Consider the following 20,026-nt stretch of genomic DNA (forward strand, 5'->3'; position numbering starts at 1 on the left):
ATATAATAAGATCGCTTTAGAGAAAATGGTGATACATTTCTATTGGCCTAGGTATATAATAAACATGAAATACACACTAATGGTTTCTAATACCTATTTATATCTGTTTTGGAACGTCTAATCCCCACAATGGCCCAGAATTTTTTTATGTGACCAGAATTTTTAGAGTACTTGACATTTGTAGATACCTACAGTTATTTTTTGGTATACTAAAAACTACGCATGATATCTAGGTACTATGTTTAAACTACTTGTTATAATTACCTAAATTGACAAATCGCTTAATTTATTCAGATACTATTCAATACGTATTGATTTTTCCTACGAGTGCTCGTGAGAAAGTTGCATCTTATCCAAATGTGTGTGGCAAAGTAAGCTGATGCAAATTTTGAGATGTTTCCTGGCTGGTTCGTGAAAAAGTTTGTTTCACTCGGTGGCAAAATTTGTTCAACCCATGCCTTGAAACTATAGTGTCTCTGTGTCTTACTCTTTTAGATTTTGATGATATTCCTCGAAACACTTCCCCATGCAAAGCCCCGGTTGTTTGGGACATTTGCTGCACGTTGTCTGTACAGTTGTTCTTTTATTGTTCTTATAACAAATCACGCAACGTTTTCTAGGTCTTTTCTGAAGTTGAGTTGTAACGATCTTGATCGATGTATGCATTTCTGTTAAATTTATTTTGGATGTACTTGGCAGCTCATCTTTTCTCAAAAGATGTCTTATTATAACTGTCCTATATTCTGCTAAGGGAATTGACTTTTCCCCATACCTGTTATACAGATTATGTGAATTAACCAGTAACATTTGCAAAATGTGGATTCCCAGTTTTTTATACCAGTTCGTTGTTTTATGCTGACAGTTATAATACGACATCATTTGCTTGTGTCGCTCTACGGCTCCCCTATAATCGTTGTATTTTGAAACCGATATAGGTATTCGGCGTACATGTTGACTCTTTGTTGTGCGTTCTTCCCATTCTCCAGAGTGCTCTGTAGATATTACCAGAATTTCGGCTCGGTCCATCCATTTAGTTAAAGAGATCCCATCGGGGCTATATTTTGTAATCTTTTCTCCTTTTTTCAATTGTTTTTGTGTTATGTCCAGAGGAATCCCTTTTTCGTCAGGCTTTAAAATGCCAGTGGTATGTGTATTTCGACTCATCAAATGTTTCGACAAGCTAATCGAATTATAATATTTATTCATATAAACGGAATGGCCAACGTTTAATCGTTCCTCTAATAACATATTAACGATTTCATTAACACGGACTTTAGTTTTTGCTTTTTTATCTTTGTCCTCTTGAAGTACTAACATTTTTTGAACTAGTCCATATTGGTCCGCCAGTAAATGTAATTTAACTCCATCCTTGCTTTCTTTTCCTCTTAGATACTGATCTTTAAGAAAGACCAAAGATTCATCAATGCATAGAATTTTGTCAGGCTTAAATGTTTTCTCCATAATTTTATTGAAGTGTTCAACAATAAAAGATCCTTGTGGCATTTGATGACCTTGTGCGTTATCTATATCTTCGAAATTCAAATATTGCATTATTAGAAGGAACTTGTCCCTACCCATGCTGTTTTTAAAAATAGGGATTCCATGAATTTCGTCAGATTTCCAATAATTACTCATATCGTTTGAAATGTATGTGCCCATGTGGAATAGGAGTCCCAGGAAAATTTTGAAATCGTTCACGGTTATGTTGCTCCATCTTGCGGCTCTACTTTTGTTACCACATAACTGTCGCATTTTGGTGCCATATTGATTAACATTCCAAACTATTTGGTGGAACAATTCCTCAGTAAAAAGCATTTCGAAAAAGTCAGTTGGACTTTTTCTGGTCAGATGCTCCCTCATACCAGTCTGTTCTTGAAAATTACATACATTTGTATTTTCGCCCTCACGACTGTTGTTCCACCCTGCAGTCAAAAGTGCCTCATTCTCGTCATCCGATATTTCTGAACTGTACTTTTCAGATTCATCGTCAGATAATTCATCGGATTCGCAGCCTTCAGAAAAGCTTGTAGGTTCTTCTTTTACATCCAGTGAAATCCATATTTTATAGTCAGGATTATCTGCAAACATACCAATGTCAGGTTAGTTTGTCTTTATTCCTTAAAAATCTTTCATATCATTTCTAACAGTTTTTAACTTTCTTATAATACTATAGAATAAGGAAAAATCAATAACACAATGAAAGACATTCAAATGTTTAATTCAATAATCAGTTTTCATTATCAACCTTAAATTTAACAACTTAATTTTTTAGAATGGAAATATCAAAACCTATCAAACTTCTAAACTGCAAGTGGCCCAACTCAAACAAAAGCCTTTAACTAATCTCACTTAATATTTATCAAACTACTTAAATTACAAAATGGTATCAGAAACCAGTCGCTTCTCCAAAAGTAAGGGAACTACATAATTTCATCTTGTGTTCTAAACATTACATATATAACAGTAAATCATGCACTACCGAAAATACGCTTACATTAAATTAAACTCTGTCTACAATCAGTAGATACTTAACTAGTTAGTACAATAGGTAACCTAGCACAAAGATGATTATCACATATTTAATATTTAAAATAAGCTTGTCATTTGATAGATATCAGGCAACGAACACCGCTTAGTCGCGCTACCATTTCATGCGTTTTTGTCGGATTTGTTATTATAATGGAAAATGCCTCGTTGTGTCACAATTTATTACTTGTATAAATTCATAAATGAAAACCATATGGTCCATTCTAAAGTACATAATGTGTAAAGTTTGTGATACAGTATACTAACTTAGTAGGTTTAAATTGCACATTGCTGTTGTTGTGTGACTATTTACCTAGTAGCTGTATATGGAATGAACTTTATTTGTAATATACTCGTAATAAGCAATCATGTTATTGTATACCCCATCTTTCATAAGTAATAGAAGCAACTAAATTTGAATTTTCTATATTACCTACGTATGTCACTCGCTAAATTCTTCAATTTTTACCAAAGGGGGCAAAGGGTTTTCATAAATAGGGATAGCTTGCAGGTCATTCATGTCATAATTGGATGATGCTGCAGATTTACTTTGTGAATACATATTTCTTTGTACTCTCTTCTTTTGCCTCCATAAAGCATTTGCCTTTTTCTTTTCTTTAGGCGACATATCTTTAACAAGCCGTTTAGATTTATGATAGTGCAGTCTCTTTTTTCTTTTTTTCTCTTCATGCTTTTCTGGATTTTGTTTCAGCTTTTCCCTGTACCTTCTTTGTTTTTCAGCAGCTGTTAATGGCTTGCGCTTACGACGATGAGTAAATTCTGAAACAATGATTTATAAGATGCGTAAAAATTACAAATCATTAAAATTCAAAAACATTCTATCCGTAATCTCGGGTTCGCGTAACAATCTCTCTCACGCTTACGCTCAGTAATAGTGAGAGAAGAACCTAAAGGGCCTTAAGGCACGTTGGTGCGAATAAACACCATTAATACGTCACATTTATGATACCTACCTGCGCCTACGAAGTCCCGAATCTTAAGTTTGCCTACTTCATACTTTTATAAGTGTGAAAGGGTTTAAATTTTACGCCATATTGCTAATACCTATTCATTTATTTAATGTGGTTTGTGGTGAGGTTCCTAGGAGCCGGAGTGCCAACCATCTAAGTACCAATTTTATTCCTAGAGTTATAAAAATTATGAAATCTACTATACTTAATTGTAATAGGTAAGATTAAGATTAAGCATGATACATTAAAATTGTCTGAGCGAAAATTCTTCTGTTATTGTAGGTTCGCACTGGAGCAACACAGGTGGATCCAAGAGACCTAAACCAGTAAGAGCAGGGTCTATATGAGCTGTTGGATCAATACGCCCATGGTTGTGTTTGGCAGTGAACTTAACGATGACGTCATCGACCGTGTACAGCACAGCGTTGCAGCCTAGTCGCTGATGGGTCGCGCACTGCCAGCGAACTTGGCAACCACGCGTTTGACGATGCTTGTGGTATTTGAACCCGTTGTGGTTGAGGACACGGCCGCCTTTTAGTGATCTTGTGAAGAATATACCTGAGAAGACTAAATTGTATTAGATACTAGTGATATAAGGTATAAAACTGGTATAAAAAGACGTGCACATTTATAGCAACCTTTTAATAGCAATTAAATTACATTAAGTGTGAGTAGACAAATGACAATTAGAAATGATTAGACCTTCATTGGGATTCCTCTTTAATGGTCAATTAGCACACAAAATGTACACACTTTTGTCTAATATACACATTTATGTAAAATGGGTACTGAAAATATGTATTCATGTTACGAATTTTACTTGATGATTTATTTAAACGTGTCTATATTCATCAAATTTTTTACTCATAACCTCTCTTACAAAAGTCTTGCGGTACGTTTCTACTTTTACAAACATTTCGATTTTTCTAATAAAAACCCTCGTACATCTTTTTGAGTTTGAGGAGTATTTCAGCGGTATGAATGAATAATATATGATCTATTATTACCTAACGATTACCTCTTCTATTAACAGCACGGTTTTTATTTAATGAATTGGCCAAATACGTTATAATTGTGTCATGCTTATAACCTAAGGTACTTAAAAAGAAATTGCGGCATACAGGAATGTGAAGACCATCTTTTTTCACCGTGAACACTCTAGTTACGTTACGCTTAGTTGAATACGCTATGCGTTTTTTTACTGGTCTGAATTGAACACATTTTTTAAGAAATTTCTTACGGTCTAAGTTCTTATAGCTCCAGTATGTTTCCCATATATTTATGCGTTCTTCGGGTGAAAATTTAGCGCATCGCTTATGACATTTTCTACAGGGGACTGGGAGAATGGGATGCTTTTGTTTTTGCTTTGTTTTTTTATCTAGCCGAATATTTAGTGTGTTGGTGTTTGAAACAGCATCATCAGTTTCATCGCAGTAACTGCCCTCTGACTCATCCGGTTCAGATTCGGAACCATCAGTGTCTTCATAGGAATCTGGAAAGGCAATTCAAATATCAAATCTATCAACAGGGTGACTAGAAAATAGTGTAGTATAATCCACATAAATAATAATAATAATAAAAGTAAGAACTCATTATGTATTCTCATAAACACATTTTACATCTCACAAAAATAAAATAGGAACACAATAATTAATAGGCTTTTATTATTATAGTTTGCAAGACCTTACACGTAACAAAGAAATAACGATTCAATAAAAAAAAATATCTTGGTACAATTGTAACCGCCATCAGAATCGCCAAATAATACTTAAAATTATCATTAAAAATTCTTAGTGGATAAGACAATTTTTAACCTTTCGTATTTTTATTTTTTATAATAGTGTTTTTTCGAAAATGGAAGGCAAAGTTGGCTAGTTTGACGGCACTTTATCAATGATGTTATTATTTTCGATTTAAAACAAGACCGAAGTGATCCCATAAGTGTTCCGTAAACAAAGTTTTGTACGGAACACTAAAAATAGTCGAAGTCCTTCTATCTTATCTAACACGTGTTGTTTACTTGCACGTGTATACAACTTAAACGTAAACAAAACTATTGACATTCCAGTATGTGAACTAAATAATCACTTAGGTAATAATTACAAGCCATAAAATGATTGTCCCCAAAATATGCAAAAAATGTTTCTGACTCGGTTATATTTGCTAATCGAAGTGAACATGAAATAGTTTGCAACGATCTATACGCCAAAATGTGGTCTCCTGTGGTTTTTCTATATTTATTTGTGACTCCGTACGCACTAGGAAATGGTGAGAAATGTTACATAATTAAATTAATTTTTGTAACTAAATAGTATGAAATGTATATGAGTAGTAAACAATCAATGTGTAAACAGGCCCCAATGTAAAGGCCAACCACACTTAAATAGCATCCGTATTGACCTAACTAAATTTATTCAGCAATTTCGACCTTACAGCCTTTACCCTAAGTCTAATTATTCAAACTTTCAGATTTGTCGTCTCGAATTCTGTTTGGCAAGAGAGCAGATATAAAAGATTTTCCGTACTTTGCTGCCCTGCGGGACTGTGGCGCCGCCATCATTTCGGATTCCTGGATTGTCACAACGGCGCATTGCGTTGCGTAAGTCAAATATTGTGAGGCTATGCGTTTTTGGAGCATTCCATGAAATTGTCTACCGTTTGTCCCGTACAAACGCGAATTTGATGATGATTTGCAGATATAAGAGTTTCCTTTTCTATGAAAAATAATTGACTGCTTTAAATGCCGAAAAAAAAGTCGCAACACAGGAAATAAAATGCGTTTGTACGGGACAGCCCGTGGAATGCTCCTTTTATGGTTCCGTAGCCCAAACGGCGAAAACGGAACCCTTAATAATTTCGCCATGTCCGTCTGCCTGTCCGTCCGTTTGGCCGTCTGTCTGTGCATATGTTACAGCCATTGTACTCCGAAACTACATAAATATACCTAATATTTTGAAGGGAACGTAGGTGTATTTGGCAAGCCGCGTACAAAAAAATAAGACAAAAAATCTAACTTTGTTAATATTGATAGCTTCTATCCTTGTAAAGCTCAATGTACATTACAATGTAAATACGTACACATTCGTTGCAATGCCATTAATGGTCCAAAATCAAAGTATACAATATATTATGTATAGAACAAGGTTCAAATAAATGGAAATTTTGTATTATGGGCCTTCCGAGCCTTTATTTTCAATAAATTTTGCATTATTACACTACCAAATCTAATTTTGTTTTCAGTTTTGATGACCATAAATTTGGCTCAGTGTGGGTAGGGGGAAACAATGCTAAAACCAGCCAACAAGTCAAATACGACACAGTCATAATCCACCCTGACTTTAAAATTGGCGACCAATTTCTGAGCAACGATATTGCTCTCCTGAGGCTAGCTGAACCCTTGACTTTTAGCGATACAGTTCAATCAGTTGAATTACCGCGTGATGATAACAAAGGATATTATGATGATTATTATGTAGGAGTTACACATACCGTCGCTGGGAAAGGAATGCGTGAGGTATTTATACACATCATATACCTTATCGGCATAGAAAAATATTTTTTTCACCACACCAGCTCGGAAAGGCTTACTTTGCAATTCAAAAACTAATAGCAAAGTTGCATTTTATTCACATGTGAGGCAAAGTAATCAAATGCAAATTTTGAGTTATTTTCTTATGTTTGCCGGTAGAATTGACTTTTAAATGATGATTTTGGATGATAAATATTTAATAACATTCATTTGGATTTGATTTGGTTTGATTTTGTTTGATATTTTACATTTAATATTTGCTTCGGGTTGGTGTAGTGAAAAATTTTGTGTACCCTCGTGCCCTTTTTGACCCTCGTGCTTTGAAACCCTCGCAACGCTCAAGATTCCATTTTTCGAACCACTCGCTACGCTCGTGGTTCAATTTTGAAATCTTTCGCTTGCCCCGTATCAATATTAGCACGAGCGGTTAAACAACAACTTTGCCCCCTTGTAAAACAAATAACTATTGAATTACACTGGAGAGTAGGCAACTGTCCGTGGAAAGTGGTCAGCGCTTTATATTTAAATGTTATACCTACTTATAGAGAAATTGAGTCATATTGAAGCAAAATCAGCAACAACTGTGATTAAAACGCCAGGATTCACAATCAGCGCACTTTATTTAATTACGTTTATTATTATTTTACAGATTCCTAGATACCATTACCTAATAGTGTTATTCTAGTACTTATAACATAGATTATCGGCTTGAGAGATACCTACTACCGAGAACTTTGCTTGGTTAATGCTCGACAACGACTGACGCTCTTCCATTCGGACCACTGGTTTTTACCTCGTCTCCCCACTATTTATTGAGTGGGAGGCGGGTACTTATTATTACAGTGTTATTATCCTACCCTACTTAAAAATTAATCTAAACAAATTACTCTAAAACTTAATATTATTTATTGAAATCATCACACAACCACTTTTTTATTACCATAATTGTCTGTTCCCGTTCTTATAGAATATTTAATGAGTAATGAGCGATCAATCGCTGTGGTTTTATGGGGTATTCGTTTATTATTTTTATATCTTTCCAGGGAAACTTGTTGAAAATAGATGTCAAGCCAATAAGCACGGAAGCGTGCATGAGTCACTTACCTCTCGCAGCACGGATACTCATGTATCAGTATAGGTACAGACTTCATGAATACATCTGTGCTGTACGGGACACCCACTATGATTATGATCACAGCATGCCAGGCTTAAGTCAGGTGAGTTTAAGTTTAAATGAGATAATTTTAGATCGTAATATTTACTATAGTCGCACCAATAAAAGTCTGCAGCTGATTTGATAGTCCACGCAATGTAAGTATTATTTATACGTCATAATTTCATAGAAGTTTGACGTTTAAAATAAAACTTGCACTGCGTGGGCTATCAAAATCGCTGCAGACTTTTTACGGTCTAACTTTAACCATGTATGGACCATTTACTCTGAATTAAATGTGTTTTTTTAATCTTCGTAAAACCACCAACGAATACATTCTTGAAAAAGACGTGTGTACTGTACTACTAATAACTTGCAGGTTCTCTTCAAAACTTTATAGTGACTATTCAGAAAACATGGCAAAGCCTCGCATGATAAAACTGGTTCCAGTTTAAAAAAGAGCTAATATAACAATTATTTTTTCTGCAGGGTGCCTCCGGCAGTCCTCTTGTGCACAATGGCGAGCTTGTAGGCCTGGCAGTTGCGGGCAACGATCCTTGGAAATCAAACCACTTCACATTTATCAAAATCACAACACATTCGGAATGGATCCGATTTATCACTGGAATCAGATCAGATCGTTCGGAATATACAACTACTGAGGTACCTTATGACTCATAAGTTATGAGGGGAGGGACCAGGAGGCCCGTATGAGCCGTATGGCTATGAGTAAATATATATTTTTACTACGTTTAAATTTTTTAGTGCGTAAAGAGCAACAATTTATTACATTATGTATGGGAATTGGGTACTATAATTAAGTATGTGAATAAACTTAAATGTTTTTTCCTGTTATAATAATTTTTAATTTTATTGTAACTTGATGTATGATAGGACAACCCTGCTGATTCGGACCCCATGAAAATGCGCTAACCGCATCGGGACCGTCTTTAGGTATACGTTAAATACTATTTCGATTATGGGGATATTGCTAATAGTCTGTTTGAGATCCTAAAAACGGTAAAAATTAAAGATACTACTCCTAAAAATACGTGTGATACCTCATTAGATTCGTCATGGTGTCTAGAAAAATGTATTCGAAACGTGTATTAGCACACAAAAAATATCAAAAGTTATAAACAAACAAAGGGAGGAAAAAGTAGTATTTTTTTTTTCCAATATCTCAAAAAGTAATATTTAAGAAACCAAAATTAATATTATAAAAGCGGAGGATATTTCCAATCAAACATTCTATACTTGCAGAACTTTATCTCCATTTTTTATACTTTTTATTCAACGCTGAACACAGCCCTCCGCTCCTCATTTTCGAGAAACGCGCGCGGCGTGTAAAAAAGATTACGTAACATTAAATATTCCCCATATTTCTCTACGCCGCTGAGACGTGGACCCTGCGGGAGAGTGAGAGGAAGAGGGTGGATGCCTTGGAAATGTGGTGCTGGCGAAGAATGCTTGGAGTATCGTGGACCGAACACCGCACCAACGTCTCCATACTCCAAGAGCTCGGCATCAAGCAGCGTCTATCCTCCATCGTTCAAGCTCGCATCCTTTTCTTTGGACACGTTTCTCGACGTGGAGATGTATCCATAGAGCGACTGGTAGTGCAGGGCAGAGTAGAAGGTACCCAAGCGCGAGGAAGGTCGCCCATGAGGTGGACGGACCAAATAAAGGCAGCAATGGACGGCCCCTTGCACGAATGCGCTAAACGCGCAGCCGTCAGGGAGGAGTGGAGGCGAGCCGTCAAACGTGTCACAAAGGGAGACTTCCAATGATGACCACGACCGCTCTGTCAAGAGTGTCCCGATCAAGAAGAAGAACATTAAATATAATTTTAAAGGTATTAAATATCCATTGAAAAATTAAAAAAAAAAATGGTGTATTTAAAACATGTTAACACATGTAATACTTGTAGAAATTTATCTCAAAGTTTTTTTTTCAACAAGTTAGTTAATTAACAATTGTTAATTAGCAAAATTTTTTCAAACTTCCTTCTTTATTGAAAACGAAAAAAAATGTATACACGTTTTGAATACATTTTTCTAGACATCATGACGAATCTAATGAGGTATCACACGTATTTTTAGGAGTAGTATCTTTAATTTTTACCGTTATTAGGATCTCAAACAGACTATTTTCAACGAATAAGCTACCAGAAAGTGTCAGATTGCAGGATTTGCAAATTCATAGTATACATCTAGGTACGCGTACTTACATAAGGAAAAACAAAAAATAGACATATTTATTTATGTAAAACAAGTATCACGGACACGAACGAAGTGTAAATCACATTTCACACGATCACTGAAACGAATGATGTCATGATTTCAGTGAATGATGGTTTAGGTTGTAATAATATATCATGATATCATGATGAGTGGTATGCTCCCTATTTTTCCTGTGGCATTTGCAAAATCTATTAAGTCATGTAACGCTTAACATTACTTCAAATGTTAACTGGAGGATCGTGGTTATGCTGGTCGTTCCGCTTCACAATCACATCGTCAGCACTGATGATGACGGCCCGGCATCCCCGACTATGAGCGGAGCAGTACCAGTGTGTCTTCGGACCCGTGATAATTTGCCGGAAGAACTTGTAACCATCGAGGATGACAATCTGTGCACCTAGTGCAGTGGTTGTGAATATTGGACCTGAAATATTAAGGTATGGTATGTAACATAAGGTGCGTAACTGCTTGGCTAAAATGGCGAAGTGACTGGTGTTACGTGTGACAGGAGAATGCTGGTCAACCAAAGGTCTGGTATACTAAAGTATAATAAGGCTGGTTCTTATGTATGGCAGCGAGACGAGGGCAACGACTCAAAGACACGTGCATACCATCCAAGTTGCCGAGATGAAGATGCTGAGGTGGATGTGCGGCGTTACCAGACTCGACAGAATACGTAACGAGTACGTACGAGGAAGCCTGGGCGTGCGCGATATTGCCGAAAAAATGCAGGAGAGCAAGCTGCGATGGTATGGTCACGTAAAAAGAAGGCCTTCTGACTACGTAGGAAATTTGGCACTACAACTTTCCATCCCAGGTCGAAGATCTAGGGGCAGACCCAGAACAAGATGGATGGAGTGAGTGCAAGTTGTCCGAGGACGATGTCTTGGACAGGGCAAAGTGGAGAAGGTTAAGCAGGAAAGCTGACCCCGCCACCATGTGGGATGAATAGCTAGGAAGCGAGAGAGATGTAACGTAAGGTAAAAACTAAAAAAATAAACGTTTGTGGTGTAGTGATAGATTACATAATATGCAATTTTATTTCACATGAGAACTGTTAGTAAAATTACACATTCTTCCATTAATAATCAGGTATTCAGGAGAGTACCTATTAGTGAATGATGAGATAAAGGTGTTAGAAAAAACTATCCACTATCTGACGAATCGACACTGTTAAGGTGGCAGCTTGCTCATAATAGGGCCTTATCCGTAGATATAAACGAAAAATATGAAAAAGAAAATATTTATTCAAATACACAAAAAACCTTGCCTTAAATCCTTTTTGGTGGATTGTGATAGCATAATCACAATCCAGGTTAAGGTGGCAGGTTGCTCATAATAGGGCCTTATCCGTAGATATAAATGAAAAATATGAAAAAGAAAATATTTATTCAAAGTCACAAAAAACCCTGCCTTAAATCCTTTTTGGTGGATTGTGATTATGCTCATTATTACACTTGATGATTTCGTCTTCAATGGTTAAGATGACGGCCTTGCAACCATAGCTATGGGCGGAGCAGTACCAACGAGTCTTCGGGCCTGTGGTCCTTTGCCGGAAGAACTTGTAGCCCTCCAGGATGACAATTCGGGCACCTCTTGCAGTGGTTGTGAATACAGGACCTAAAATGTTAATGTTTTGAAAAACTGAACAAGATTTCTATAAACTATTGGTGGATTGGTGAGTGAGATGAATACGGCGTTCATATAAAAAGTATTCTTGCGAGCATCATCCTTTGACACTCACGCTAGAACAGAAGGTGCGGGTCCAGCCCGAGGAGTAAAGCACTTCATTTTCATTAGGTAGGTAACTATGTGTTGAACGCCTCGGCTTGGACCCAGACTGTTCTAGCGTGTCATCCTTTATGCTGATGCTGGGAGTTGCAATTAAATGTATACCAGGTTATTGAACAAAAGGTGTGACTAAGATTATTAAAAAACATTTAAAATTTTACTTTATTTTTATTATATGATATATAGTGGCAATAGAAAATAGCAAACACACTTAAAAAATCTGTCTATCTAAATCGGTTATTGAGATAGAGCTCTCTGATAGACAAACAAGAAATGTGAATATAGTAATATAAAAAAAGTAACCTGCGCATGTTACATTGACGACGTTAACGATTTTCGTATACACTGAAAAAAAATCTAATTCATGAAGAGCCTAAATCCTATTTGGTGGTTCGTGGTTATGCTCATTACTACACTTGATTATTTCGTCATCAAAGGTGAAGATGAAGGCCTTGCAACCATTGTTATGGGTGGAGCAGTACCATCGTGTCTTCGAACCTATGGTCCTATGCTTGAAGAACTTGTAGCCGTCCAAGATGATGATACGAGCACCTCGTGACGTCATTGTGAATACGGGACCTAAAAGGTTGTGAAAAAAATTGAATATATGTTTCGAAAGACTTTTGAGGCTGTGTGAAATGAATACTAAAAAATATACTTTTATACCGAACCACACGAACCAAAATCCATCCATATATTCCCGAAAACACCCGCATGAATTGCCACTATATTATGTACTATGTACCTACTGAGCGTTGTGTTCAAGTTGCTTATAAAAACACAGATCCTCAGATCAAATTTTAATATACATAGGTACTTAAGACTAGACCACAATGGTGTTTTTTCCGTTGTCATAAGAGAGTTGCAATGAACCTCTAAAAATAACAAAAAAGAAGGTCTGCTTTGGAGCATTCCACGAATTTGTATAAATGCACATTTAAAAAAAAAGCCATGTAGGTATAGAGATATAATAATACTATTTACTGTGACAAAGGATATAAAAACCTACTAAGAAAAATAATCATCGCCCTCAGGCAATAAAATGTGTTTATACAGGACAACCCATGGAATGTTTCTTTATTTCCTGATCGGCGGATTGTGGTTATGCTCATTGGTATATTTATAATTGATGATCTCGTCCTCAATTGTGAAAATGACTGCCTTGCAGCCAAGACGCTGGCCAGAGCAGAACCAGCGAGTCTTCAGGCCGTTGGTCCTTTGCCGGAAGAATTTGTACCCCTCCATAATAATGACACGAGAGCCACGAGATGTCTCTTGAAACACGGGACCTGTAATGAATAAAAAAAAAGGTTAATATCATAACCAAAAAAAAATTGATAGTGTAGTGTAATGTAGATTAGGTAATATTAGTTATTTTTCTTCCTAATATTACCTAATTATATAGAGGTAAAGATTAGGTTACGAAAGTACCTCTAAAGGTTATGTTCGGATGTCAATTGTAGCTGCATTAATAAGTATTTGTCGTTTGCTGATGCTCAGTATTTACCCTAACCTTTTTCGTACAAACCTCGTTATGTTTTTCTAAATACAAGATTTCATCAATATTAACTTATTGTGCGAGCCCCATTTTCCCTGCTTCCCTTAAATAATTTTAAAAATTGTTATGTTTCATTTTAATCATCTGATAATTATCTTAATATAATACATGTACCGGGTGTGGCCTGTAACACGAGCAAACAATTAAAACATAGATTGTACTCCTCAAACGGTGACACTTTTTGTGTGAAGTATTTAGACTCCCTATTTTTCATACAAAATAAATATTATCTTCAATGGACGCCATCGCTACGCCATATCATTGTGATGGACGTTGCTTGTCACGCCTTAAACATAACAAAATTCGCAATACATTGCGTCTTTGAATAACATTTAAAGTGTATTAAAAATCAAAATACAAGTTATTTTTAAAAGTCGCTGAACAAATGTTGGTCAGTATGAGGAGTACAGCCTACAGTTAAATTTTTTGCTCATATTACAGGCCACACCCGGTATACCTACTACTAATACCTACTATTCATAAGTAGGTACTTGTTGCTTAACTAAACTTGAACTCATTCATTTATAATACTAACTGGTATATTACGAGTAGGGCAAGTGTTTGTGAAAAAGAGAGCCGACCCTTGAACAAATTTACCATTACGCTGCTTCCACGGATTTAAGGCAAACAAATAAAACTATTAACAATTCAACACATGTATTTAAGTATCTAAAGATATGCTACGCTGACCCAAAGTGAACACATGCCACCACATAACAAAACACACATTAAATCTTGTTTGGCGGATAGTGGTTATGTTCATTTTTGCTGTCAATGATCTCGTCGTCAACGGTGAAGATAACCGCCTTGCATCCGCGACCTTGGCCGGAGCAGAACCAGCGGGTCTTGGGGCCGTAAGTCACTTGTCTGAAGAATTTGTAGCCGCCGAAGACGATCATACGGCCGCCGCGCGATGTTGTTTGAAATACGGGACCTAAAATGGTAATTTTTATTATTTTTCTAAAAAGATTCTTAGTGGATATTTTGCAAGGACAACGCTAATGAAGTAAATTAGAAGATCATCTGCAACAATTCCACGCCGCGGCAAGGCAGCTGGTAGGTACAGTAGTCGTTAAGTTGGTTAAAGGATTAACCAGTTCGAAAGTAAAATACCGCAGAACGCAACATAAATTATAAACTTATCGTAATTTTTGAATGTTATTGTCAATTAATTATCTCAATTTTCTAGTATTAGAAACTAAAAAACAAACGTAGGTACCTACTTAGTAAAATGTAGGGACAAGGTAATTGGTCACAGTCTCACAGATAATCTTATATTCCGAAACCAGTTAATTTATTCCATTGTTATCATGTTCATCAGTACACAAAGGTCTCACATTTTAGTCTTAGTAGGTACATGATACCCTGCTAGGGCATATAATATAGGACATGTTACTTAATAAGTAAACTTAATAACTAAATAAAAATTACAAATACAATAATTAACATGCAACACTAGGTCAAATCATTTATTTATATTAATACATAAAATTTGGTACATCATGTCAAAAAAAAAACAATTTAACGCTAACACTAAGGTTGAAAATAAATTTAAACACAAGAGCAATTTGATAGGTTAATTTATAATTCTATAAGTTGTGCATAGTTGATGATGACGTTGATGTCAATTAATTTATATACAAAATGATTATCTATATAAGAAAAAAAGATTAATTTTATATTAAAAATGAAGGCTTATAAGTCATGCCAATTTTTCATCTTTAATTTTCAAGTTAAGTTTTTTGGTGGTATTAGCAACCGGGGCATGGTTATGTTCGCCCGATATGAACACGACGTGATCGTCCACGGTCGTGACAACAACTCGGCAACCACCTCTACTTTTTCTGGAACAGCGCCAACGGCTATGTGCTGTACGAACGTGCGTGCGATCTGAGTAGAATATATATCCATTCAGCTTGAGAACACGGTTGCCTTGATTCGAGGTCACGAATTCGGCTTCTGGAAATAAAAAGCTTGTTAAACGAATAGCTGAGACTTTTGATATTTCAATGTCACTGTTTTAGGCTTGAATGACGCACGAGTCAGCACTGGAGAAAAAAGCTTCAAAAGTTTTATTTATTCATTAATAATGGAAAATTAATTAATTAATGAACATAATAAAATTTATTTATTACAAAAACCTAAAGGGGAAAGTTTGGTTCCGATCGCCGGCGATGACTTTAATTTGTTTTGGTTATCAGTATAAAATATTATTGAATATTCTAAAAACACAGTCCAGATTTATGTAATTGACAATTATATAAAATTTCATATACATATTAAAACTGCCAATGTAGGAACGTTGTAATAGATAAGATAATTAGACATACTTGTAATAGCTTTATTACACAATAAAGGACCGCGCTATATTTTTTCTAAAAATTGTAATGGTAAGAGTATTTACTATTACTTAGATAAGAAATTTTACATGTGACCTTTTACGGCACTACCATATTCTTCGACTACTCGTACCATAATTGTCACTATCACTACCCGTACTCAGGAGAGACTTTACTCTTGTAATTCGTTTGAAACCCGTCGGTGCTCCCGGCGTAATGCGATGGTTGAAATAGACGATGCAAAATGGTCATGATTGTTCGTACAGCGGCAACCATGTTTATCACGGTTGTGACTGAGGTAAACCATGAGGCATCATCACTACATCTGTTCGCCACGAGCCGGCCAGGCTTGTGGTCATGTTTGTCGCTCCCATATTGGCTTACATAACCATGAAAAACGTCGCTCTACCTGCCATTGCTTACATAGTCCGTAATAGACTCGAAAGCTAATGATGACTGAGGTACGATAAAACCAGCAGATAAAGGGTTAAGCTAGGGCTCATTTCTTCTTGTATTTGATATATGATTATGCTCGCCCATAATGGCCACGATGGTGTTGTTGATGGTCGCGACGCTGGCCCGGCAGCCATGTTTGCAGTGAGTGGAACAGCGCCACCGGCGTTTCGGTCCGCGGGCTTTTCTGCGATCTGAGTAGAACGAGTAACCGTTCAATTTGAGAACGAGGTTACCGCGAGACGAGGTCACAAATTCAGCTACACTTAAACCTGAAAGCATTTAGGTTGATGAATATGTAATTGTTGTTAAGGGCAAAGGTAGCCAACACTGGCGATGATTCAACATTTAACAATTTATTTTTGATTCCTGATATTAATGAAAACTGATATAGGATGGAATATACCAAATATGTAAGTATATTTTTTTATTACTACAAAAAGAGTTGATGAGGCATTTAAGGTTAAATGCGTTTTATGATTGTCTAGCAACTCTAGCGTCATTATTAACTACTTAGTATTTAATTTAATTTTATTCATGTATTCCGCTGCAAATGAAGTTATTGATCCTAACTCACACCACAGCTCGAGAAGATACTTGAGCAAAAACTTGGTGGGAATATTTTTTTTATTCTTATAAATAATACCTAACTATGTAACGCGTTCCTTTTTTTAAAGAGATACACTTTTGATTGGAGACGATTTATCGTCCTATCTTCGAAATTGAACGGGTTAACTCTACGGAACGAAATAATTTATAAAAAAATACTTTAATTGCATGCGAAATACATATAGACAAAATTCTGCATTCATTAAAAAACTTCATAATTCGAAAAATCTATTTATTCGAATATGCTGATGATACGTGCAAATATATGAACGACCTCGATCGGTCGCTTGTCGCCCCGCTGTCCGCTGGTGTATAGTTTGCGATCTACATATAAGGCCGGCGCGGCAGCGTACCATACTTTATATTATAGTGTTGGGAAAGTATGATACTCTATCCAACACTTGCCGATGCACAGCGGCGCCAGACATTTAGAACAGCGCATGTTGACCTCCGTGCGTCTGTTCTGCTGGGTGCATCGCTTGCACCGCCGCCGCTGATACTTATCCCGTTTCCCGGTCTGGATGTCCGTGTGAACGGGATAATGATCAGGCTGACGGTCCAAGCGACGCTGTGCATCGCCAACTGCCGCCAGATGCCGATTTTCATCCACATTTTCATTATTAGTTATATTTTCTTGTACTATCAAGACTGAAACCGGGTCTGGCGAAGAGAGATGATATAATGTTGAGCGGAATAGATCTGAAAGATGAAACAAAGCTTTGTAGGTAGGTAAAAACGTACGGTACGTTATGTACGTGTTTCAGTTCTTAGTATTTAAGATTATTAATGCTCTTAAAGGCACGAGGGTTAAATAAACATTAATTAAATTAATTATTATTGAAATTATATTATGTTAATATAACTTAATAACAACAAGCACTTAAGTGAATTATGGACCAGCATAATGATGATTAATAATAATCATTGATTATAGCTACATTTCGATGATCGAAGAGATCGAAAATAAACAAAGGCTTGTGCTTAAGCTTACTTCGGGACAAGGCTGACTTATGGAAAGTTAATAAGTAAATATTCTTTCTTGCACCTTTAACAATACATTTTATATTTAAAACTACATAGAAATACAACACAAATAGGTATGAAGATTAAATGTTCAAGTCTATAATTCTGGGTAGGTAGCTAACATTGCCACGGCGTTTTTAAATGCTAGCTATTATTGCATTCGTAATTATAAAGAATACCTTTTCAATACAAAGTTTTATTAATACCGTTTAAATACTGATAAAACACTTAAAATTAAAATAAATTAAAAAATGCTGACGATAAATATTAATTTCATATTAAAACATTGGGTAAATTATTTCCCGCTTTTAGCTACCTTTGCCTTTGTTTAGTAGTTAGTAGTAAAATTTACAACTAATGGCGAGTAACTATTACAAATAAAAACCTTCTTACATTGTACACAACAAAAATTAAGCTTTCAAACATTATCTTATCGTGGCGGGTGATTATGTTCATTCCTTATTGTCAGTATTTCATCTTCGGTCGTGTAGATGACGGCACGGCAGCCTCGAGGGAAATGCGTCGAACATTGCCACCGCGTCTTAAAATTAGATTTTTTAGTTTGGTAGAATGAGTATCCTTGGTATTTGATGATGCGCCGGCCCTTCCGGGATAAGGTAAATATCGCTGTAATAAATAGTACCTATTGATTAATACGTATTCAGGTATTTATAGAAACTCTATTGCACACAGTAAATAATATATTACAGACTAGCTGTGCCCGCGGCTCCGCCCGCGTGGAATTCGGTCTGTGTCAGTAAGCGGCTAATTTCTAATCCTAATTTCTCTCCCTCTCCCCTGGAGACGGAACTTGAAGTAAAGTTGACAGATGGATATATATGCTAGAGGACTGTAGTCCAGATCACATATTTTACACTTAGGTACCACTAAATAAAACTACACTCCAAAATCAATAGTTTCTTTCGCCCTTATTAAAATTTTACACGTGATTTAACGACAGAGTGTATATCGGACGATACAGTAAGATATACGCGCGCGAGCGAAAGCGAAGCGGCCTGCCTGGCTAGAGCGCCACTCACCGTGGTCTTCTTCAGACTCCTGAGGAAGACCGCGTGCCGTTTGTAACTTTGCGTTTGTTGCGTTGCGAGACTTTTGCAAACAATTCGATTTTTTTCGGGAAGGCATGGAAATGCGTATAAAATGCGAGTCCCAAATCGTTTGACTCCGCAAACGACCAGTGCGAGATTAAGATATTTTGATGCCCTAAGCATTTCTAGACCATGGTGCCCCCTCTCCCTAGGGTCATCAAGATTATGTTGAATTTTTTTGGTAAATTGAGTGACGTTCATTGCCGCATTACAGCTGAGAATGGAAAATTTTTCGATATAAAAAACGCAATTTGATAGACAGTTGTACATTTTTACTCTTAGTATGGAAATCAAACACATCATTCTATCACGGAAATTGACAGTGCTGCAGCAGTAATGTTGCAACAGAATAATTTTCATAACTTTAATAATTAATACTTTTAGTATGGAAATCAGTTACATCATTTTATCACTAAAATTGACAGTGCTGCAGCAGTAACATTGCAAAAAAGTAATGCTGCTGCAGTCGCCACCTGAATGTCACCTTTATCATATGTCAGAAAGTGATTGAAAACGCGAGCGAAGCGAGCGCGAAAATTTATCGATAAAAAAAAAGCAATTTGATAGACAGTTGTAGATTTCTACTTTTAGTATGGAAATCAGTTACATTATTTTATCACGAAAATTGACAGTGCTGCAGCAGTAACATTGCAACAGAGTAATGCTGCTGCAGTCGCCACCTGAATGTCACTTTTATCATATCTTAGAAAGTGGTAAAAAGA

General features: G+C 36.2%; 1 protein-coding gene across 1 annotated transcript; it reads left to right on the forward strand.

The window, feature by feature from the left end:
* Positions 1 to 5,670: 5,670 nt before the first annotated feature.
* Positions 5,671 to 8,875, forward strand: LOC134679589 (chymotrypsin-2-like). The gene is made up of 5 exons (XM_063538541.1): positions 5,671 to 5,765; positions 5,967 to 6,096; positions 6,738 to 7,011; positions 8,070 to 8,243; positions 8,669 to 8,875. The coding sequence occupies exons 1-5, from the start codon at positions 5,708 to 5,710 to the stop codon at positions 8,858 to 8,860; spliced, it is 828 nt and encodes a 275-aa protein (XP_063394611.1). The 5' UTR covers positions 5,671 to 5,707; the 3' UTR covers positions 8,861 to 8,875.
* Positions 8,876 to 20,026: the final 11,151 nt, after the last annotated feature.

The sequence above is a fragment of the Cydia fagiglandana genome, chromosome 2 (assembly GCF_963556715.1).
Source record: "Cydia fagiglandana chromosome 2, ilCydFagi1.1, whole genome shotgun sequence".
Classification (NCBI taxonomy): Eukaryota; Metazoa; Arthropoda; class Insecta; order Lepidoptera; family Tortricidae; genus Cydia; species Cydia fagiglandana.

Excerpts from the sequence above, each read along its gene's own strand:
- LOC134679589 (XM_063538541.1), top strand. The coding sequence starts at position 5,708 with ATGTGGTCTCCTGTGGTTTTTCTATATTTATTTGTGACTCCGTACGCA. Across the intron at positions 6,097-6,737 it reads ACAACGGCGCATTGCGTTGC|TTTTGATGACCATAAATTTG; the intron begins GTAAGTCAAATA and ends TTTTGTTTTCAG. Across the intron at positions 7,012-8,069 it reads CTGGGAAAGGAATGCGTGAG|GGAAACTTGTTGAAAATAGA; the intron begins GTATTTATACAC and ends ATATCTTTCCAG.